At 42.4% G+C, this 23,983-nt stretch overlaps 1 protein-coding gene across 2 annotated transcripts in view; it reads right to left on the bottom strand.

The window, feature by feature from the left end:
- The window catches only part of WBP1L (WW domain binding protein 1 like), a 54,621-nt gene extending 31,389 nt beyond the window's left edge, over positions 1 to 23,232 (bottom strand). The window contains exon 1 of one of the 2 annotated variants that reach the window (XM_063102215.1): positions 23,091 to 23,232. In XM_063102215.1, the coding sequence (XP_062958285.1) occupies positions 23,091 to 23,180 (90 nt within the window). In that variant the 5' untranslated portion in view covers positions 23,181 to 23,232. Of the gene's footprint in view, positions 1 to 2,523; positions 2,725 to 23,090 lie in introns of those variants that run through there. The other variant, XM_063102216.1, reaches the window with a different exon arrangement.
- Between the last annotated feature and the right edge of the window lie 751 nt (positions 23,233 to 23,983).

Below are 23,983 nucleotides of genomic sequence, written 5' to 3'. Positions count from 1 at the left end.
ATGCAGTGGCCTTATTCAGTAAATGCTGTATGCATGAGCTTCTTCCACAGAGTGAAATGCAAACAGGCATACAAAGAGGCAAGCAGTGTCTTATTCCCTACCTGGACAGGCTAGAAATAAATATGCCCCAACTAGAACAATGCATGAACCTACTCCACTCTCAGAGACATTGGGCAATGCAGTCTAGGTAGTGAGAAAAATTCAGGATTTGGAAAAGAACCAGGTTTAAAAAAAAAAAAAACATAAACAAGAACTTCAATTACCATTTCTCTAGCTAACTGAGCAACTCTGGACAAGTGGCTTAACTTCTGTAAGCCTCAACATACACTTCTGTAAAAAGAGTAACACTACCACCTAAGACACAGGGTTGTTCTACGGATTAAGGGGGAAAAAAGCAAATGAAAGTACATACTTGTTATGTATGATAAAGACTAACAATATATATTTTTTCGTGTCATTTTTTAAAAAACAGAATTCTCACCAAGCAATCTTTAGAAGGCTGGCTTTTTCACTGCTCCAAGGACACAGTTACACTGTCAGAAGCAGAAATGCTAGAAATATACAAAATTACGTAACCAAAAATATTCCAAATTTGTACAGGCAAGGATTGAATCACAGAAGCCTAGGGTGGAAAGAGCCTTCAAAAGGTCCTCTAGTTCAGTGTTCTACCAGGAAACTGTTCAGAAATAAGAGCTAAAGATTCACCTATTGTTAATCCTCTAAGATTTTTCCCATGACAACCATCCCAACCCTTCACTTTCCAAGCAGGTTTTGATTACGCTACCCACTACTTCGTTCCCTCACTTCACTGAGTGGAGGTTATTAGACATAGGCTCCTGCCTTCTTGCCACCTCAGTACATAAAATTAATAGTATTTGGGTACAGTAAGAGATGGCCTCCCAACTCTAAGTCAATGCACAACGGTAGTCCTTGAATTCCAGATGCAAGAGCTCACCCTCAGGGCTGTGGGCTCCTGCCCACCACGCCCTCAACCCCTGTAAAGACATCGGTCCTCTAGCTTCTAGTTTCCTGTACCCCTGCAGTCTTGCAACCTTTAGGAAGGAGTACATAAAAATAATAGTTAAGTGTTTACTAAATGCTTACTCGCTGCCAGCCGAGGTGCTAATGTTACACGTACATTATTTTGTGAAATCCTCTTCAAGTAGGTATTCTGCATTTCAAAGATGTGGTTCAGAACAGTTGGAGCCTGCCCAAGACCCTGAGGGAGCCAGGATATGAACACAGATATTTCTGGCTCCCCAACCCTGCTCTTTCCACTTTATCGGGCGGTTTCCGCCTTCCCCCCACCTGCTGACATGGCATTTCCAAACCTGCTTAAAATCCTCTAGGGGCTCAGTCTGCCCATAGGGTAAAAGGACAGCCTTTCTTGGAGGGTCAAGGGGGGTGCTCAAAATGGGGCCACCACTCTGCCTATCAGCTGCATCAAAAGAACAGTCTGAAGATTAACAAGAGCAATAATGGTATGCTTGGGAATTCTCAGAGAAGTTTACTTTTAAAAGAACTTTAGGCAACGCAAGGGGGAGATTTGCTCACCTAGCACTTTTCTCAGAGAGAAAGAAAACCAGCAGTCCCTAGCAGCTCCACTCTAAGGCTTCTGGTCTGAGCTCATCTGGGCTTTTTCTCATCCAGGAACAGGCAGCAGAGTGTGTGTATGTCCGTGCCCACCCCCTCTTCCAGCCCTGCAGCGGCTGGTTACAGTTACACATTCCAATACAGACATGCCTCTCAGACCAAAGAGGGGGTGGGGGTGTCCAACTCTCAGAAGCCCTGGAACAAATAGTTGGCAACAGCTGTGTTCTCAGCAGACAGCAGTTGGTCACTTGCTACTGTTTTCTCATTCCACACCAGGTTACCAGCTCTCACTTAGTGCACCAAAGGGTGGCTTGCAAAGCAATCAAGTCTCTGCCACAGGGGTCTGTTTGCCTTGAAAAATCAGTCAGTAAGGCCCAAATGGGGTCAATTCCACACCCCATCCCCCTGAGGTGTCTGGGACATCCCTCAGCCATGCAGCCCAGACCACATGCTTGAAAGGAAGAAAACCTTTGGGAGCCCTTCCCTTTAAAACAACAGAACCTCCATCCCCACCCCAAAACCCCTTTAGAACCAGAGGACTATGAAGAAATCTCTGGTAACTAGCCAAATAAAAATGGAAAAGGAATAAAAGGGGTTTTGAGCAAGAATCCACTCTGCCTCTCCCCCTCCCAGCCTCTTCAACTGTTTCCTCCACAAAGCTTTGGAAACAGTTTTATGACATCTAATGGACTATGAGAACTGGACAGAGAGACCTCAGGGATGTAGAGGGTTAAGTGTAAGGTGGTTCTGAAAGTAAGGGGCCACTGGCAAACAAAAAGGAAGACTGGAAACTTCTGTGTGGGAGCTTGCCTGTTATAATTGAGAGACATTTTCTAAAATATTCCCTCCACCCGAAGCAGTAGTACAATAAACAATCTCCCACCCTTCTTCCCTTCCCACACCCGATCCACGTAGAACCAATTCAATTACCTGTCTAAGACCCAAAAGGAAAGGCATCCTGCAAGAGCATCGTCCACAATAACGTATGGAACAAAGGGCTCTTAAAAGTTAAGGTCTCAGAACAAGCATTGCCCTGGTAGGCCTGTGTGCTCCGCGGTCCCAGTTAACCAGCCTTCCTTAGCAGAGAAGAGAAAGTAAACAGAGTTCTGGGACCGAGCAGGCACACTCTCTCCAGCTCCTCTACTCCCCCCCGCCTGGCTCTGACTCACCCCCACCTTCTCGTGACATATCTCAGACGCAGCAAAGCCGGAGCTGTCTGCCAAGGGGGAAATGACATCAGTTCAGGCACAGCAGAAAAGACTTCAGACAGCTGCGCTGAAATACTGAGGAGGATGTGCTACAAACCCACGATGCCCAGCCCTGGACCCACCTAGAGCCAGAGCCTGCCAAGGGAGGATGGTGGGGGCTGCCGTACACTGTCATTCGCTCCCCTCTGCTCTGAACAGGCTCGGGGGTACATAAATCAAGCCTCTAAAGCTGAAAAGAACTACATGTCTCTGAATAAGGGCTGGGGCTCTGTAACTCCCAAGGTATTGTTTCTCCTCCTTGGGAAAGAAATCAAGCCCAGTGATTGTCAGTTTCACAGAAACTTTCCACCCCCACCCCTGCCAGAGTCCCTGCTCAATAGATAACAGCTCCTGAAGCCTGGCTATCCCAGCTTTCTCCAGAGAATGAGGAAATTTGCAGAGAGGGCTTGGAGAAGCACCTTTTCCCCAGCACCTTGGATGCTGACCTCTTGAGCTCTCGCGTCTACAGGATTGTTTATATTTCACAAACAAACTGTGCATGTACAGGTGCCAACATCTTTCCTCACTAGCCTTACAAAAGGTACAACAAGTCCCACCGCAGCCTCCAAGTTGCCAGAAAAGCAGATCATCTATATTTAAACCAACTCTTGCTTCCAAAAAGTTCACCACCTTAGGTTTGCTGTGCTTTCTTCACTAAGTTCAATTTATGGAGAAAAGGGTTCTCTAACAGCAAGTTTTGCACAAGAAGGAAAGGTCCTGAGGTTGGCGTCCTGATCTGACTTTCCTAGCCAGTAGTGTAAGCCAACTCTCCTCTGGCCACCCTCCCTTAAACAGCAGGTCACATCAGCTCTCCCCAGGCCTGAATCCTCTACCAAAGACAACACTAGCAAAGGACAAAAGGTCCATGTTTGGATTTGGATTTGCGGAAATGACTCTTGAGAATGATCTTCAGAGGACCTTTACAAATCCAAAGTTACTTTCTTATAACTTCCTCATTGCAAATTAACGATATTTTCTATGACTCAAAGCAGGTACATTTCATCTTTCTTTTTATTTTCTGCAACAATTTTCTTTCAGTGATATTTATCGAGGCCTCCATGGCAAGGGCACTGTGCAGGGCATGACCCATGTAAATCAGAAATGATTCTTGCAAATTAGTATCTATAACCCCCACCTAGGACAATAAATTAGCAGTACATAACACTTACAGCACAGTGAGGTGCCAAAAGTACTTTTCGATCATTAGAATACAGCCAGACACACAATGTGCTTGCTGCGGGTTCCACTGGCGGTCAAGGTCACATTGACTTTCCTGGCAAGGAAATGAATGTGCCAAGCCGGCTGAGCCATTTCCTGGAGGCTCAAAGAAAGAATGGAGAGCAGCCTCATTGCTGTGGAGAAGAGAAAGCAGATGAGTAGCTGCTGCAGGGGTCCGGGGACTGCGGAGCCATTCTTTAGCAAATATGTATTCTCAAGACAGTCAGACAGACAGTCGGTACCATGCCTTACTACTACCCTCACAAACAGGCCAAACTGCTGGATGTCAAGGCACAGCCACCCAGGGAAGAGTGATGAGGCTGCTTTCAATTCCCTCCTTTCATTTCCTTCAGCTCCCTGGCAACCACCGAGAACCACAAAACATGTGCAGCATTATTAACTCTGGCCATCAAACTGGAGGAAAGAGTATCCTCAGCCCCTCATGGGCAACTCTGGTCTACATCAACCTAACAAGACAGACTGGCACCTGCAGTTCTCTGGAAAGAGTACCATAGTGTAAGTGTACCCACTCATTTATTCTACACCCACTGAATGCCTACATTCAATGCCAGGCATTGTTCTAAGGCGCTGAGGATACCACCATGACCAAAATTCTACCAAAATTTTACTCTGATAGGCTATAGAAGCGTTCCACATTTCTAAATAATATTCATCAGTGATTACCTTGGAAGAAGTGGAATTACAACAAAACTACTAGAAGTTAAAAAAAAATGTAAACAAGTCAATCTAAGTGATCAAAATTGTATCATAGACTTCCCGATTTCCTTCTAATGAATCACCTTTTATGGATGCTACTCAAGACTATGTTTCTAATCAGCATTTGTCTCTTTTTATCAATTCTTACAAGATTATAATTCCTGTGTGCAAGGCAACATTAAATCCAAAGCATTACACCTAGCATAATATCACATGTTCTAAAAAGGTGATTGCTGACAACAGCTTCTTTCTCACTAATCTCCCTCTCCTTCCCCACAGCACCTTACTGCCTAACCTTCATTGAGCACTGAGATCTGAGGGGCTGAGGAGAAAAAGAGGTTGAATTGGCAAATTCAGGCACTCCCAGGAAGGTGAGTTCACTTTCTGCCATGCCCTACAAATATTACCACAGTCTAGTGATGAAGTAGTCAGCTTTGGGATTTAAGAAGTAAGATGATCGTTAGCAATTACTGCTAGCCTGAAAAAATGGATTATTTTACGTACGTGATCCAGGCTTATACATGATGGGCCAAAGGTAGGGTAAATCCTTCTTCAAATAATTTTAATCATCTGCCTGCCAATGCAGAATTGAATTCAATGCTGAATTTGCCAACTTAAAAAAAAAAGAACACAGAAAACAAAGCAGGATTGTGTTGTCAAAATGTTGTAGGTTAACAATTGTTTACGGCCCCAAGCAGTGTCTGAGACATCCTTTCACAGAACCAGCCCCTCCTCCCCAGTTCAGAGAACCCCCAAAGATAGCACTGCTGAAAATATTACCCTTTGGATTCTGATTAACTTATTATTTAAAAAGACATACTGCAACCATATATATGTTCATGGCTAGTGGAATTCATTCTTTTACTATAGTAAACTTGTTTAAGAATCTTTTGGCAACATTTCTCTAGGTAGTCTATACATCTATAGTCTTCAAAGTCTGGGATGGGGCCGGCCCGTGGCTCACTTGGGATAACACCAAGGCCACAGGTTTGGATCCCTACATAGGGACGGCCAGTTAACTCACTTGGGAGAGCGTGGTGCTGACAACACAAAGCCAAGGGTTAAGATCCCCTTACCAGTCATCTCTTTTAAAAATAAATAAATAAATAGATTCTGGGATGGGAGCAAGGATAGACAGTCATTTGTTCAGCCTAGACCATGAGCCAGACTCTGCTAGTAACTCCACCTAACCAACATCTCATTTAATGCCACACAACCCTACGATGTAGGTATTGTTCAGTTGCAGAAACCAAGGCACATGGAGTTTATGTAATATGCCCAAGGTCACACAGCTAGCAGTGGGAGAGCATGGATTTGAATGAAGTCTCTGGATCCAAAGGCTCTTTCCTATATGATAATACAGTAGTTAGAAGACCATAAGTTACCAATAGGAATAAAACAAATAGCAAAAACCAGAACTGAGGGTCAGACATATAGGTCCCTGTCAGTGCTCCAGAACCCTGTTGATAAGACTGCCATCTACACTGGATCTGACAGTGGTGTTCTGAAAGGTGAAGTCAGGGCCCTTGGGTCCCACAACTCTCACTCTGACCCACTTTGGAGAGCAGAGTTCTATGAGGCAAATGACTGGGAAAGCCCTAAAGTCCTCATCTGTTTGCAACACACAACAGATCCTTACACAAGGCTCTTGGGTAGCTTGGTGCACTGCTGCCACGTCCACGTCAGGCTGAGGCTGAAGGACACTAGGACTGAGGGCTGGGGGTGCCCTATTTCACAACCAAGGAATCTGAAGAAAGAAGGTTTTGTCAGAATAGGACAGCAACTGCCAGGCTTCTAGAGTAGCAGATAATCTCCAGACCTAACGCCATGTTATGTCCAGGAGCTTTGAGTAGAGGCTGTGAGGCAGACACAGAACATCTAAGATGAGACCTTTCTTATCTTTCCTAGGTTTGGACACAGACCCATGTAAACAACTTAGAGTTCTGACTCAAAAAAGAGAAGTGAATACTAACTCAAACCCCAAACCAACATGAGTGCCACACTAAAAGCTAACCTGAAACACCTTTATGTCATGAGTGTGAGGCTGGGCATCAATAAAAGGATCCTGAAGTAATTATTTGGGGGAACGCCATGGGATGAATTCCAAACTCAGAATAAAGATTTGAAGAACTCTGCCAACTAGAAATGCTAAGGATTACTTGGCTGCCAAAACCCAAGAATACTAGCTTATCTGTGTCCTGGGCTGGACAAAGATAGGCATGTAGCAGACTTGCCGAGGCAAGAACACACACACCTCTCCGGGCTTCTGAGCAGGACAAGGAGTTCTGCAAGTCACAGGGCTTACTTCTTCTACAAGGTATCCATACAAGCTCGTGACTGCTTTCCTACTATTGAGTCTTTCAGGGAAGATGGCTGGGCAAACAGTCCTTAACTGCAGTATGTAATCACTCGCTAAACATCAAATGATATATTTCAAAATGGGAAGATTCTAACAGATGTTGATATCTCATGTTTTAGATATGAAAAACTTGAGCTTCGGTGAAGTTATATAACTCATTCAAGCAGTGAGCTGGGCCTGTGTAGCTCCAAAGTGGCTTGAAACACGTGGAGATAGTATTTTGATATTTATTATAACTATCACTTACCCCTCATATGTGACCTGATATTCACAGTCACCATATAGCCAGCCACCTAGCATGTACTGTGGGAATGACAAAGATGTACTACTGGACCAATCGATCTCGTCCTGGAGGATTTAGTTAGTTAGTTATCCAGTCTAACTGGATAAAAGAAAAGCACCCACAGAAACAAACATGGGCACTCTATAATAAATGTGGGGGGAGGAATAGAGATAGTAACACAAGAAGAGCTCAGAGAAGGGGTGCTGTTGAGGGATAGAATGGCCAAAGAAAGTTTGATCAAGAGATGGGTACTAAAACAATATGCATGGTTTCAGTGGGGAAGATGAACACACTGGGCAGGGCCAAGCATGGGTAAATGCAAGACAGCAAGACAACAAAGACACATGGGGCATATGAGAAAGGCAGAGAAGATGAGGCAAAGATCAGTTGGAGGTAGAATGCAGAGGTCCTACACCTGTTCGTATTTACTGACTACCTTTGATCAGCACATCTTTTCTTTCTGGTCATCATGGTAGCACCACGAATATCACGTATAGGAATTTCTATTTTACTAAGTATCCTGGGCCCTCATTTTGTTTGTTTAATTATATTTACTACTAAAATATGGCAAAATAGGGCTGGCCGGTTAGCTCAGTTGGTTACAGACTGAGGTTGTAACACCAAGGTCAAGGGTTCGGATCCCTGTACTGGCCAGCGGCAAATAAATACATACATACATACATAAATAAAATATGGTAAATCTTGGAGTTGATTTTCTTCTGTTGCAGGGGTTGGGGAAGGTGGAGGGAAGATACCCATGTCAATGGTATATATAGCCTTGGGCTTTTAAATAGAGAGAAATGTCAAGGGTTCGGATCCCCTTACTGGCCAGCCACCAAAATATACATATATATATATATACACACACACACACACACAAAAATAAATAGAGAGAAATAAAAGTAGCAAAGCTGAAACTGGTTTATAACAGCTTCCTAAGGTTTCTGCATCATGCTTCTCCGCCCCCAACAAGAAAACCCTTTTGCTGCTGACAATCAATCACTCCACTCGTATTTATTACCTTCGTGGACAAGCATTCACTGCCATCTCCAGAGAGTCCAGGGGTCTCTGAAACCCACCACTGACAGTGGGCTATCACCGATGGTGAATGGGCTCTCACTGGATCTGCAACTTTAGCTTCATCAAGTACAAAGCAGCCTTGTTTGTTTTCATACCAAAATGCTAGGTTTGTTTTTCCTACCCTGGAGACAGTTCAACCTCAACCAAACTGGCAAGTAGCCAAGAATTACATGAAAATCAGCAAGCTACAGCTCAGGGATGTACCCAGGCACATTTCATACCTCCTCATGAATTGTTCTCGAAACCAAAGACTGGAGTAAGAACCAAAGGAGGGACATAGGACACACCAACTACATGATACACACCCAAATGAAACCTGGATAGAGAACTTCATCAGGAAAATTAGGCTTCCACCTAAGATTTCCACCAAATATGATTTCATCTTTCGGCTTTAACTTTGGGCAAGGTAAAGAGACAAGTGGTCCACTTTAAGAAGGAATGAGGGTGCGATGTGGCTGACCCAAGGACAGTACTAACAGCAAGGTCATTTTATTATGGGCATCTCAACTCTGAGTCCCTGCAAGCAGCTCTGGGTGCTCTGGGTACAAGGTCATCAGAGCTATCATTCTCATTGTCCAGAATGAGAATGTTTTCATCTTCGTTGTGCTTTTATAGGAAAATCCACTTGCTTCTTGTACGTGGCTCAAAAACTGAGCAAAGACATTTCACACTTTATATTTATTCTCAGGCCCATCTCCTCTTCTAAAGTGTGAGCAACTTAGGGGCAAGATGAGTAACTTCCACCTCTGTGTCCCTCACAGCACCTAGCAATGCCTTGTATGATACAGGCCCTTGAGAAAAGATTGTCACATTTAATGAAGAGATGAAGAAAATGACTAAAGAGATGATTGTAAAAATGAAGCTAATATAGCTGAACCCCTAAACATTAGTGCTGGTGACATTTTCCTGGCCACAGAAACCTGACAAACAGCTAAGAAATCAGGAGGGCATTTGGATATTACCAAGCTCATCAAGTTTAATGCAGAGACTCGGAAACCTTCTGTGTGTCTCATTATCTGTACATCTCTCATTTCTCAGCTGAGGAATTTAAAACAAACCATCTCAAAAGCAAAATTCCCTTCCTCAAGGTAGAGCTGGGACATGATCAAACTCCCTAGTAATAGTTTTTCAGTTACGGGAATGGGATGAGGCTACTCCTGGTTTTGTCTCCTTTTCACCAGATAACTCCATTAGCAACACCTGGAAGTTGCCTTTTTTACATAAAGGATTGTGAAACTTAATAAGGTCTAGCTGGAAGCACAGCTCATGGCACCATGCCTTCCCTCATTTCCTGGATCTTACGTAAATCAATCCTCCCCTCCTTAGGCTATTTGGTAACCAAATCTACTCCAGGCCTAAGACTTAATGGTCAAAAACACCAGAAGAAAACATAAGACAATTTATCCCTCCCGTAAGTTGCAGGGGGTGGGGAAACTTCTGGAACACACGTGGCCATAGCCCAAGTAATATGATGACTAAAAGAAGTGACACTGGAGAGGGCATCACACCAGATGCAAAAGATGCTGAGCCTTTGTCATTTAATGCCCAATCAGAGCCACACCTAAACCCTGTACTTCCAGGCCACAGTGAGTGAGGCCACAGAGATGACAGCAGTAAGTAAACCTACTTCAAAAACACCTTAATCCAGGGTCCAAATCATGAGAAAAGCACTAGAGCAAAGCAGAAGTAGTCGGAGACAGGCTATTATGCCTAAAGCTTAGGGGAAAAAAGTAAAAGTGCCCTTGAGAAAGCGTCCCCCATCACAGCAAGAGGGAAAGTGAGCACAAGCTAGTGTCCCTCCCTGAAAAAAATTAGCAGATGCCAATAACATTGCACCTATATCCATCGTTCTTCCTTGACAGACTCTTGAGAAGCAAAGCTTTTCCAAGGTCTTTTACTACGCTCAAAACCGCAGAAAGGTGGAGCTAACCACTGAGAAACACAATAAGTCATCATTCTTATCCTTACAGAGAACTCAAGGTTTTCATTTTAGGAAAGATCAGTGCACTTCAAGAAAATACAAAGAAACAATTCAATGAAATCAGAACTCAAGATTTATAAGCTACTTTCACATCCATTTAGCTGTTCCTTACATCAGGATATTACTCCCCCCACTTACCAGACAAGTTATGTTGAAGGTCTAAAAATGTAAAGTGACTTAGGACTTAGACATAGGGTTTCTGACTGAAAGGACAGAGGTCTTCCAAGTTGAGTGATGCCCAGGGGAAGATTTTCCTTTAAAAGAGATTCTATGACGGATTTGGCATTTCAGATCTGGCCACGCTACCACCTAGTCTCGTGACCCTGGGCCAATTACTTAACCTCTCTGAGCCTTCGTTATTTCTATCACCATTGCCCAGAGATCACTCCGAGGCCAGCCATTTCTGTGATAAGAGGCCCATGTAGTCAAAGAAGTCTACAGTCACTTTTGGAGGGTCACAATGCATATAGTTACAGTTAAGTCTCTGAAGATTTCCACAGTTTAGAAGCCTGTTGACCCCAAAACTCCTACATTCTGAGTAGTGCAGACTCCTTTCTTACTGAACATCTGTTCATAGAACCATTCTCTCTATGGTGTCTTTCAGCCTCCAAATTCTATGTTCCATTTCTCCCTCAGCAGCATTGCTCATCCGCTGTGAAACCCCTAATACTGTACCTTAAGGGCAGGCATAGTCAGCTGGGCACAGGATGGGGACACACAGCCTGTGCCCCTGGAGGGCTAAAAGAGGAAGAAATATGCTGACGGGGTCTCTTCATTTTCCCATGTTTCTCTGAACATTTGTGCAATCTTAGGTAAGAGTAGGATTTTTCCAAAATTTCTCTACACTAGAAATTGAGGGCAAAAGTCATAAGTTAATCTTTCACTTTATACAGTAGGCAAAGGTTGGGAATGGATATGTGTGTCAAAGTAAAAATGAGAAAGCTGGTGTTGAAAGAGCATGTTTGATATTCAAAGGATGGAGGAGTGTTACTGGGGAATAACCTTTCTAAAAAAGTAGTAGAACACTTAGTGAGGGGTAATTAGTGATGAAAACTGAAGAACTATCCTAATTAGCTGAATTCTCTCATAGTATTTTTACCTCTGGATCTTATTTAAATTCTCCCATGAAAGACCCTATCCTATAACATTAAGAAATTACTGTCAATTTTTTAGGGTATGATATGGTATAATAGTTTTGTTGAAGAACAGAATCCTTAACTTTTAGAGACTCAAATTTAACTATTTATGGTTGAAATAATCTGGAGTCTGTAATTTGCTTCAAAATAATTTCACTGAGGATGAATAGAAGATTGGTCATGGCTTGATAAAGTTGCTGAATTGGGTGATGTATACATTCTCTTTCTCCTTATTTTTGTATATGTTTAAAACTTTCCATAAAAAAACAATCAAAAGGATTCTATTCTAAATAATGTTCATTCTTTACCCAAAATAATCTAAGCATTTCAAAGCCCTGAAAAGTATTAAGGAACACCAAAAACACAAGCAACAACAGAAAATAACAGATAAATTGGACTTCATCAAAATCAAAAATAGTTGTGCTTCAAAGGACATCATCAAGAAGATGCAAAAAAAAAAAAAAAAAGCATAGAATGAGAGAAAATATTTGCAACTTATCTAATAAGGGACTCATACAGATTTCTTAACTGTGGGACTTTTCAGAGGCTTAACTGTAACCATATACATTGGGACTCTCCAAAAGAGACAGTAGACTTCTTGGACCACATGGGCCTCATATCACAGAAATGGCCAGCCTTGGAGCAGTCTCTGGGTAGTGCTAATGATAGAAATAACGAAGGCTTAGAGAGGTTAACTGACCCAGGGTCAAGAGACTAGGTAGTACCATGGCCAGATCTGGAAGCCAGAGCCCTGACAGAGTCTAGTTTAAAGGAAAATCTCCCCTTGGGCATCACTTACTAGAGTTCCACGGGAAGACCTTTGTCCCTTCAGTAAAATAAGGGTCTTTAAAATGGACAAAGGATTGAATGGACATTTCTGTAAAGAAAATATACAAAAGGCCAATAAGAACATGAAAAAATGCTCAACATCACTAGACATTAAGGAAATGCAAATCAAAACCACAATGGGAAACTATTTCACACCCACTAGCATGGGTATAACAAAAAAGACAGACAATAATAAGTCTTAAAAACGATGTAGAGAAATTGGAACCCTCATATATTTCTAATAGGGGTGTAAAGTGGTGCAGATGCTTCAGAAAACAGTCTGACAGTCCCCCAAAAAGTGAAACATAAAGTTACCATACGACCATAAGACCCAGCAATTTCACCCCTAGATATACACCCATGAGAATTGAAAACATATGTCCACTAAAAATTTGTACACCGGTGTTCACAGTGGCATTATTCATAATAGCCCCATAGTGCAAATAGCTCAAATGTCTATTAATTGATGAATGGATAAATAAAATGTGGCCATATAATGAAATATTAATCAGCCATATAAAGGAACAAAGTACTGAAACACACTACAACATGGGTAAACCTTGAAAACATTATACTAAGTGAAAGAAGCCAGTCACAAAAGGCCACATGGTATACGATTTAATTTATATGAAATGTTCAGAACAGATGAATCCATAGAAACAAAAAGGAGTGGTTGCCAGGAACTGGGGGGGAAGAGGAGAGAGGGAATGAGGGTTTCTTTTAGGAGTGATAAAAATATTCTGAAATTAAGATACTGGTGATAGTGGCCCAACCTTGTGAATATACTAAAAATCACTGAATTGTATGCTTGAGAGGGTGAATTTTATGGTCCGTGAGTTATATCTTAGTAAAATTGTTATTTGGGAAAAAGAAAATAAAAAGGCTCAGAAACCATTCTCACCTCAGAACAGGAAGTGCCAAAGGAAGGTGAGAGCAGGCATCAAGAAGCCCCAGGAGCCCCCTCACCTCAAGGCAGTAACACGTGTGCCGAGAGCAGACAGTGCTGTGCGTGGTTTGGTGCCGCAGTGGGAACGGATGGCGAGCCATACCCCCAACCTGACATGGGGCGCACTCTCACTGGTGGTGACCCCACCTCTCTCCTTATTCAAGAGAACACAGTGATGTACAAATAAGAGTAACAGTGTATATTCTAACTTACTGCTCTAAGAATATAAATAATTTCATACTTCATTATTTAAAAACAATTGCTGGGAAAACACCTCTCATCTGATTGCCAAGGCTGATGACATGAAGTGATTCACATACCTTTTGGACTAGAAGTAAACCAAAATGGTTCCTTAAATTCCTCTGCTGGAATCAGATCTTACGTCAGTCAGGGAATAGGAAAGCCCTAAGGCTTCCCCAAAACTCAAAAAAATAAAAAATAAAAAATGCTGACGGCTAACACTTACTAAATGTTTACTATGTGGCAGGCACTGTTCTGTTTTATAATAACTACATCAACCTTCATAATAATCCTTTAAGCTAGGTGCTATTACCCCCATTTTGTGGATGAGGCAACAGTTATATGCCCAAGGTTATATGGACAATGAGGGGAGAGCTAGGCTTCAGAAGCAAGTAGTCAGGCTCCTGAGTCTGCACCCTTAGCAATGCTACTTCCAAGTGTCCCTAACTCTGGGACAACCACCATGGAAATGGGCTTGGTCAGGCACACAGTTAGACTTGTGTGCCATACAGCAATTGTCTAACAGCTCCAGGTCACCTGCCTAACATCTCCCAGAGGACCACAAACCACCTTCTTTAGCACCTGGGCAGGCATTTCGACCCCTCTCCACCTATAGGCTCACTGCTCTTGGGTGAAACCTGCATCACAGTAAAGGGAGCTATGGATTGTACACAGGGAGGAGACTAGAAGCTAAGCAAACTAGAGACCAACAGGTTTTTGAGGAAGTAAGCTGAAATGTTCCCAGGTGTCTGTGTTGAGTCAGAAGGTACATCTTAAAGGATAAGCGAGAGTGTAGGTGAAGGAATGTTGCTTACTTCTGTGTGGAGAAGTGAGCCCTTGCATACCCTGTTGATAAAAATGAAAACTGATACAATCACTTTGGAGAGCAACTTGGCACCATCTACCACAACTTTTAAATGTACATATCCTACAGCCCTACAACTCCCAATTCCACTTCTAGGAATCTAGCACAACTACAGAAAGAAATAGGAACAACAATGCTCAATGTAGCACTGTGTGAAATGCAAAAACTTGGACACACACATGTTTACTTATGGAGAAGTGGTTAAATAAATCATGGTATAGAGCAATAGCATACAAGTATTTTTTTAAAAATCAGAGATATATATAATATGGAAATTAGTCCACAATATTTTGATAAGGTAAAACAAAATGTTAAGGTTAAAAAATGCATTTATACTATGTATAAATTATCCCATTTTTGTTTTAACAACAAACGAAAGAAAATAAAGAACCCTACCCACACCAACGATTTTGTTTGTTTATTATACATGTGATTTATGAGTTATATTAATACAGCTATGAATATGCAGCATAAGCAGAAAAACCACCAAAAATATACACCAAACCAGAAACTTTCACTTTTTACTCTAAACATTTTTGGATTTCTGTTTTATTTACCATTATTATGAGCATGTGTTGTTTTTGTATAATTAAAAAGCTGATTTTAAAAGGTATCTTAAAGCTCAAAGAAAAATAGCAATCATCTCTAAGGAAGGAAAATAAAAAGAGAGCCATTTGGACCTTGTGCCAAATCATTTCTGTCCCCCTCCCCCGCCACACACACATCCCTAAATGCAGCAAGGAAATTTGCAAACTTAAAGATAAATTACCAAAAGAAAAAGAAAGGAGTAAGCAGGATGAACTTCTCACCCTATTTGCCTCTGTATTCAAGTCTCAAAGAGCTACAGTATTCCAACATCCAAATATTAACTTCCTCTCCCAATGAACCACTAAGAAAAATATTTAGATCTGATCAATAAACTAAGCCATGGTTTTTCTGTTGTTGTTTCTGTGTTTGGTACAACTGTCAGGTGGAATTTTAAATGAGGAAGATAAATTAGAAAATGGCAAACCAAGGGCTAGCCAGTGGCTCACTTGGGAGAGTGCGGTGCTAACACCAAGGCCACGGGTTCGGATCCCTATATAAGGATGGCCGGTTCGCTCACTGGCTGAGTGTGGTGCTGACAACACCAAGCCAAGGGTTGAGATCCCCTTACCGGTCATCTTTAAAAAAAAAAAAGAAAGAAAATGGCAAACCGAAGAGCAACATATAGAATTTTGAAAAACGTGAATATTTTCTCCATGAAGGCATGCCTCTGATCTGAAAGAATGTGTAACAAAACAATGTTACAACATAAGATTCGACTTGCTAGATATTTAAAAATCAAAACAGACATGTTTTTGTTTGTAACTCTTCGCTCTAACATCCACCCTTCCAAGCCACAAATATTCTTGTTACATTTATTTTTACCTCTTCCAAAACATGTTTAAGTTGAATTCTTTAAAACACCTGAGGTCTTGCATCAAAACTTCGCCTTGGCACTTATGAGGACAGGAGCAGGAGATACACAGCTCATCTGTTTTTTTCCCCACAGAAGAAAGTATGGAAAGAAGAAAACCAAAAGCAAATAAATTAGAGCTATGGGAATGTAACTGAGTAAGCGAGAGTGTCCCAAAACCCAGTCCATGCAAGACTGGCCATCTACAAGTCTGAGAGGATAACCTATTTTAATTCCCACATTAGGAAAGCCCAGAATTGTATCAACAAGCCACAGAATTCAATAGGATGGGATATGTTCTGCCTTTCTTGACCTCACAGGTTGCAACGTTCTGGATTTGTGTCTGTTTGTGGTTTCCACACCGCATGCGTTTTTTTAGGCCAGGGTTTGCTCCACCTAATGGAACAGCAAAGGATGATCCAAAAGAGAGGTGCCCACATGCCAGACCTCAGCCTGTCTGTTGTATGCCACCAAGTAGACAGGTCACCAAGATCCAACATCATTGCTCCCTTTCACCCATGGCTGTTCTTACTGGCTGTGCAGTTACAATGGGATCAGTGACCCCAATGGTATCCACGAGTGGGATTGTAGGGGCAGGAACAAACCCAAGTCATTATACTACCTGGCTCCTGATTATCCCTCAAGTGTTAGTCCTAACAACTTCAGTTGGCAGGAAAGGAAGAGGACCTTTCAGGTATACAGATGGCCAGGCATTTGGAATTTTGAATCCAAGGCCATCCAAGATACCTACAGTATCCATAAAGACTTGCCTGCTTGTGCCAAATACCCACAGATGAGCTGCATCCTGGGGTCCTACGAGAGAGGGCTCTTCTCTAGACATAGCCACCCTGAGGGCCAGGACAGTTAGCTTCCCTTGCGGCAGACCCTGAAAACACCTAATGGTTTCTGCAGGCTAAGTGTGCGTGAGAACAATCCAACATTCCAGAGGCTGAAAATGAGAGTAGAGCCAAGACTTGGAATGGGGAAAGGAAAAAGTTCTAAGAACATGACTCAGTTCAGACTGGTTATGGGACCATGCAGGACACTGAGAAAAGCAAGTAACTGGCCATCAGGCTTTCACTGGGATGAAAACACATCATGTTCTAAAAATGAAACCACAAGGGCAGATCAAAGCAAGAGGAAAGAAAGTTCAAGACTGGGTGAATAAGGGAGGCTCACCTGCTTATTGAACTAAAGACTAAAAAAAATGTGTTTTTGTTTTTGTTTTAATAATGTTTGCTGCTGGCTGACAAAACAGAGTTGACTGGTAATGTACAGCCAACAAACCTGAGAATAACCGAGATTTAGAATGTTAAAGCTTTAAACTGTCCCACCTAAAACTTATCAGAGGTTATTTCATATACTTCAAAATGCTATGTTCTCGCTTCATAGGAAGGCTGACCTCAAACTCTGCAATGATGAGCAGGAGCTGGCAAGGAGACAGCAGGCATCACTAAGACAGGCCTTCTCCACCTCAGCACTACTGACATTTTGGGCCACACAATTCTTTGTTGTGGGGGCTGTCCTGAGCATTGTGGGATGTTTAGCAGCATCCCTGGCCTTCACCCTCTAGATGCTAGTTGCACTCCCAAGTTGTGACTACCAAAAATGTTTCCAGACACTGACAAATGTCCTCTGGAGAGGGCAAAATGGACACTAATTGAGAACCACTATTCTGTATAAGTACCGCGCGCTAACCGATTGCGCCACTGGAGCTCCGAGAACCACTATTCTAAACACATAGGTTCACCACGGAAAGTTACCTACACAGCTAAAAGATCACAGGAACAAACCTAAACTCAGAGATGAAACAGAATCAAGGAAGTCATTTTCAAACACTCCAGATCTCATTTTCTGAACTTATTTTGGGAGGTGACACTAACTTACCAATACACGCACTCTCAGGACAACCAATAACAATAATAGTGATAATTATTACACTTAAGAATCATAAAGTATATTCTAAGATCTTTACATATATTACATATGTCATATGTAATGAATATATAAACATACATATGTCTTTTCACCTCACAATAACCCTATAAGGTACATACTAGCATTATTCCCATTTTACAGATAAGGAAACTGAGGCACAATGAGGTTAAGTAACTTGCTCAAGGATAGTTAAGTGTCAGGTTTGAAACTCAGGTTACCTGACCCTAGACCCCATGACCTTACCACTATGTTAGACTGTACCAAACCCCCATGTTGGAAAGCTGTTAGATCGGCATTGTCCGATACATAGTCATTAGCTTCATGTAGCTATTCAATTTAAATTAATTAAATTAAATAACATACCACTGAGAGTTCCTAAAAGGTCACGCATAAAGTTACCACATGACCCAGCAATTCCAGTTAGGTAAATACCCAAGAGAATTGAAGAGACACATCCACGCAAAAACTTGCATACCAATGTTCACAGCAACATTGTTTATAATATCCAAAAAGTGGAAATAGCCCAAATGTTCATCAATTGATGAATGGATAAATAAAATGTGGTGTTATCCATACAATGAAATGAATATTAATCAGCCATAAAAAAGAATTAAGTACTGATACATGCCAAAACATAGGTGAATCTTGCAAACATTATGTGAAAGAAGCCAATCACAAAGGACCATTTAGTGTATGATTTTTCTATGAAATGTCCAGAACAGGCAAATCCATAGAAACAGGAAGTAGATTAGTATTTGTTAAAGGCTGGCAGAAGAGGGGGTGCAATGAGTATTGACTGCTAGTATCTATGGGGTTTTTTTGGGGGGGGTGATGAAAATGTTCTAAAGTTAGATAGTGGTAACAGTCACACAATTCTGTGACTATACAAAAAAAACAATTTATGCACACTTTAAAAGAGTGCATAAATTACACAAATTTTTGACACATAAATTACATCTCAATAAAGTTGACATAAAAAAATTAAACATGGTTAAAAATTCAGTTCCTCAGTATCCTAGCCACATTTCAAGTACTCAATAGCCACATGTGGCTAAGTGGCTACTGAACTGGACAGCACAGAGACCGTTTCCAGCATCACTGAAAGTTCTACTGGACAGTACAGCCTTAGATGAATGGACAAAATTCTCCTTACCAAATCTGACCACAGCCTCCCTCTCAAAAGTCTCATCTACTTGCACACTCCTCTACACACCCACACACGAAGCTTCTGCCACAGACTATGCGCTGCCTCCAGACACGTCTTCCATTTCACTCTTCCACAATGGAATACACTTTTCCCCTTCCTGGTCCATAGATATCCTACTCATCCTTATCGACCTTTACAGTCTAGTCCAAATGCTTCTTCCCCGATGAAGCTTTCCCTAGATCCTCCGTTTCCTCTTGCCATTGCAAATCGATTGTGCCTATTGTCCTTTGCTTGCACTTCCATTACAGCATGGATCTCTCTGGATTACAATTCATTGTGTGTTTTATGTGTCCTTCCAACAAGATTACTAGTTTCTTGAGGACAGGGATTCTGTTACTCATTTGACAGTTCCCAGAGCCTAGCAATAATAGCCTGTTGCTGAGAATTGACATTTCAGTAAATGTCTATTCTTTGAATTCTACTGAATTCCACTGAAAGGATTTATAGAAACTCAAGGTGCTCATTTTAGACAAATGCTCACATTGGTATATCAACAGACTAAGAAAATGAGGTAAAGGGGTTTAGAATCTGGAAGCCTTACATCCCACTATTCTACAAGGATTGATAGTGATTGCACTGAAATGCCATTTGTAATAAAGGGGAATGGAGTAGGGCTTCCAGACTGAAAACCAGGGCAATGGAGGTGAGTAAAGTGGTGGGGGAGGAAGGTTTAGTACACTACTGAGGGGCACAGTGGGGGAAAAAAAACATCAGGAACAGCGGCCCATCCAACTCAAAGTTTTAAGCTTGGCAGAGAAAACATAAGGACTGCATCTCTAGAGATTTGTGCCCAGACCATCAGCTGGGTCACCTTATGGAAAAAGACATTTCTACCAAAACTTTATTTTAAATGATATATTCAAATATTCTGGTTTAATATAAACAACACAGAAAGAAAAAATTCTACATATCTCAATCATAATTTAACTAGAAGAAACAAATGCCAAGGCCTTACTGTTTGGAGACTACTGCTTTTTTATTCTTTATAGATTCAAGGAATCACATCTGAGTTGCAGTGACCTATAGGAGAGTTAGGTCTAAAGTCCTAATCACAGAAGTGAATTAGGCTGATGAACTTTCCTGGGCCTGCATGGCAAGAAATAACTGTTCCAGTGCAGAGCTGGTTACAGGGAAAGCAAGCCGCCTAATATCATATATTACTGATAGAAAATGTGTATTAAAAAAAAAAAAAAAAAGGTTGTATTTAATAGATCCATTTCAGGGGAGAAAAATGTAATGAGGTACCCATACCATTTTCAAAACAGATTCATACAGCAAGACCTCCTCAATTCAGTTAACCAGAAGTTACTGTTAAAGTAAGCACAGTGAATACCTGAAATACATCCTATGACAAAATGGTCTCTGTATTTTTTTTTCCTTACTGATTAATACAAGCAAAAAGATCAAGAAAACAAAAAAAAACCTAAGTTGACTAAATTGTGGTGGATTTGGAGTTAATAATTATATGGTAACTTCCATTCCAAAGATTAAAATTCTAAACACAAATCTTACTATAGATATCTAGTATTTGTGGACAGAAAGAGACAAGGGCATGAGGTGGAGGATGGGAGTGTATGGGGATGTTGGGGGTGAGGGTATGTGGTGGGGTTAGGAAGAAAGCTATTGCTCATTACAAAAACGTTCCCTTCTCTGTCGGAACTGTAACCACTGTTGGTCAGTGCTAGCATCCATCCAAACAGAACAAAGTACAAAAGCCACCCTGTCCCCAAAATAAGTATTAGAGGTGCCAGAGATATAAGAAAGCAGCCCGTGATTGACAAACTGCAATTAGGACATGACATTGAAGATACCTTTCCACATCTTGCCACCTCCCAGACTCTGTGACCTGGTAGGAACCTCCATTTTCCATCCTTCCCCTTGCTGAAGAAGTCGGTCCAGTTCCTACCATTGGCAAGCTCACCTCCAAAGGCTCTGACATTCCTAAATCAATGCTCTAGCAACATTACTTATCAGTTATCAGGAAAAGCCTTTTAGAGGTATTTACAGAAGTAGACAAATACAAAGGAAAAACAAGTTTATTCTACATTTTATTCTATCAGTACTATACTTCTTAACTTTACCAGTCCTGAGGGTTATAACTTTTCTAATAGAAAATTTATTTCTGCCAGTTTATGATTTTAACTGGGAAAACAAAGAACAGCAACAAAGGCTAAAACTGAAGAGTCCCAACCCTAGAAAAGAGAATACATTGAGCCAGAAAATGGGCTCTATTCCTTTCACATGTTATTGTAATATATATAAATATATTCTGAGGAAAAATTAAATTCTTCAACAGATAAACGGATAAACAAATTGTGGCACATACATACATGAAATGTTATTCAGCAATAAAAAGGAAGTACTGGTACATGCTCTACATGAATGAACCTTGAAAACATGCTAAGTGGGGCCGGCCCGTGGCTCACTCGGGAGAGTGTGGTGCTGATAACACCAAGGCCATGGGTTCGGATCCCATATAGGGATGGCCAGTTGCTCACTGGGTGAGCGTGGTGCTGACAACACCAAGTCAAGGGTTAAGATACCCTTACCGGTCATCTCTAAAAAAAAAAAAAAAAAGAAAACATGCTAAGTGAAGAAGCCACACACAAAAAGACCACATATTGTAGGATTCCCTTTATATGAAATATCCAGAATAATAGGTAAATCCATAGAGGCCAAAAGCGGATTGGTAGTTGCCAGGGGCTAGGGGAAGGAGGGGACAGGTAGTAACGGCTTAATGGGGACAGGATTTTCTTTTCGGGTGGTGAAAATGTTTTGAAACTAGACAAAGGTGTTGGTTGCACCACCCTGTGAATGTACTAAACATCACTGAATTTTTAACTTTAAAATGGTTGACTTTTTAATGTGAATTTCAACTCATTTAAAAAAGTAATTAATTTTTAAAAATAAAGGATATTAGTGGGCAAAACAAGACACATATGTGAAAGGCAGCCCTTAAACTCCTCAGGAAACGATAAGTATTTTTGCTGACACTCTGCTCCTGCTCTCAATCACTATACAAGTTCAGTGTCAAGTTGTATAGACTTTGCAATTGCGCTGCCTATCTATGTGTGCATGTCTTTCTGAAAAGACAGGGAACAGAAAGTGAGGAAAATGGTAAAGCCTTGCCAAACGCAAGGAAGGAGGGGTGATTCCCCCTACTGCACCCCACCCAACTTGGCACTAGGAGTAATGCTCCCATTAGGGTTTCGAAATGCCAGCTGGAGCTGGAATCAGCACAAGCAAGCTTCTCTGCCTGGCTAACGAAAGAGCAAGCCACCCAGCAAGAAAAGCTGGGGTGCTCCATTTGCTGCCCATATTGGCATCAGAACTATCCTTTGCTCAAAAGCCCTGAGCTGGCTCAGATCAGCATGAGTGACTTGCTCTTCCAGGCCAGCCAGCCTAACAGAAATAATTTGTTATAAGCTCAAGTATGTCCCCCTCCTGAGGGGTCCCACTCTACTTCATCCTATCTGCATTCCAAGAGTCCTGCCTCCAACAACCTGCCACCAAGGGTGCCATGCCTTACACTATTAAATATGAGGCCAAGACGCCCTCAGAACTTTCCCTTGTCCAGCCTGAAATAAATATCCTCTCAGGCCTTCCTCCCTGTCAGTCCAGCTCAAAAGCCTGTGTACCCCTACACACACAGTCCTACACACAGCATCGCTGCCTCGGACACCTGCTCCACGGGAGGACACGAATAAGCCCCACATGCCTCAGCTCGGCACCCCACTATCCAGTCACAGTCATTCCAGCCCACCTAACCTACCTGTCGTCTCAAAGGCCCCTTACTCGCTTGGCACGATGCCTCTGCCACCTCCCTGACGCCAAAACCGTCACAGGTGTCCCTCAGCTAAACACCGATGTCCCCTTAGATCCTGCCCAAGCCAGGCATGGGCTCCCCTCTCGGGACCCCGCAACTCTTGGCAACAACACTCCTTCAGACCCCTCCAGCCAGGCCTCGACGACCCCCAGGCCCCCAGCGTGGGCCGGACGCCCCCACCCCCTTACCTGTGGGGGCTCAGCCCTGGCTGACAGGGGGCTGGGCAGCGCCTGGAGGAGCAGGAGCGCCATGCCACCCAGGAGCCTTCTCCTCTCCATCCCCCTCCTGCTCCTGCTCCTCCGCTACGGCGCCGCCACCTCCCTCCTCTCCTCCCTCTCCTCCTCTACCCTCTTCTTCCTTCTTCCCTTCTTTTCCTGTTAGACTCTCCCCTCCCACTTCCGGCTGTGCTCCACCTCGCCCTAAGCAAAACACCCTCCCAGACAGGGGGGAGGGTCTTCAGTTCCGGCTCTTCATTGGCTCCTGCCTTTCATCCATTGATCAAAATAGCTGTCGATCAAACCCAAGTCCCGCCCCCCCGCGAGGACGGAAAACCGGAGCAATCCAGCCAATGAAAAGTAGGAGGAAGCTGGGCCATTTTGACTGCCGCGAGGCGGTGTGAGACACATCCCACCCCGCAGAGAGTGGCGGAAGTGGCCCCGGTAGGTGGCGGGACCAGAAGGTGTCGTGAAAAGTCTAGTTCGGATGCAGCTATCTTGAGTGTGGCGGAAGTATTAGGTTTCCACAGTTTAGCAAAAAGAAAAGAGAAGGGATGATGGTGATTCTGGAGGGTGTTCGAAAATAAGTTTTTCCTAGAAAGTAACCAGAAGTTCCTAAAGAGGAAAACAACTGCAATCTAAAAAGCTTTTGATGATTACCAGCGTCCCTCTACTAGTCTCAAACTGCCCAAGCAGCAGCTTAAGTCCATTTGAATTCCCTGAGATAGACCTTTATCTGAGGCATAGTGCTTTGTCACCTCAAGTATCGGGGACAAAATTCTACTGACTCTACCTCAGAAATAGCTCTGAAATCCACCCCCATTGCTTCTATCCATGTTCTTATCTTCTAGCTAAATACAAACGGC

Source organism: Cynocephalus volans, chromosome 7, assembly GCF_027409185.1.
Source record: "Cynocephalus volans isolate mCynVol1 chromosome 7, mCynVol1.pri, whole genome shotgun sequence".
In the NCBI taxonomy this organism is placed as follows: Eukaryota; Metazoa; Chordata; class Mammalia; order Dermoptera; family Cynocephalidae; genus Cynocephalus; species Cynocephalus volans.
This window is presented reverse-complemented; position numbering and strand designations above follow the sequence as displayed.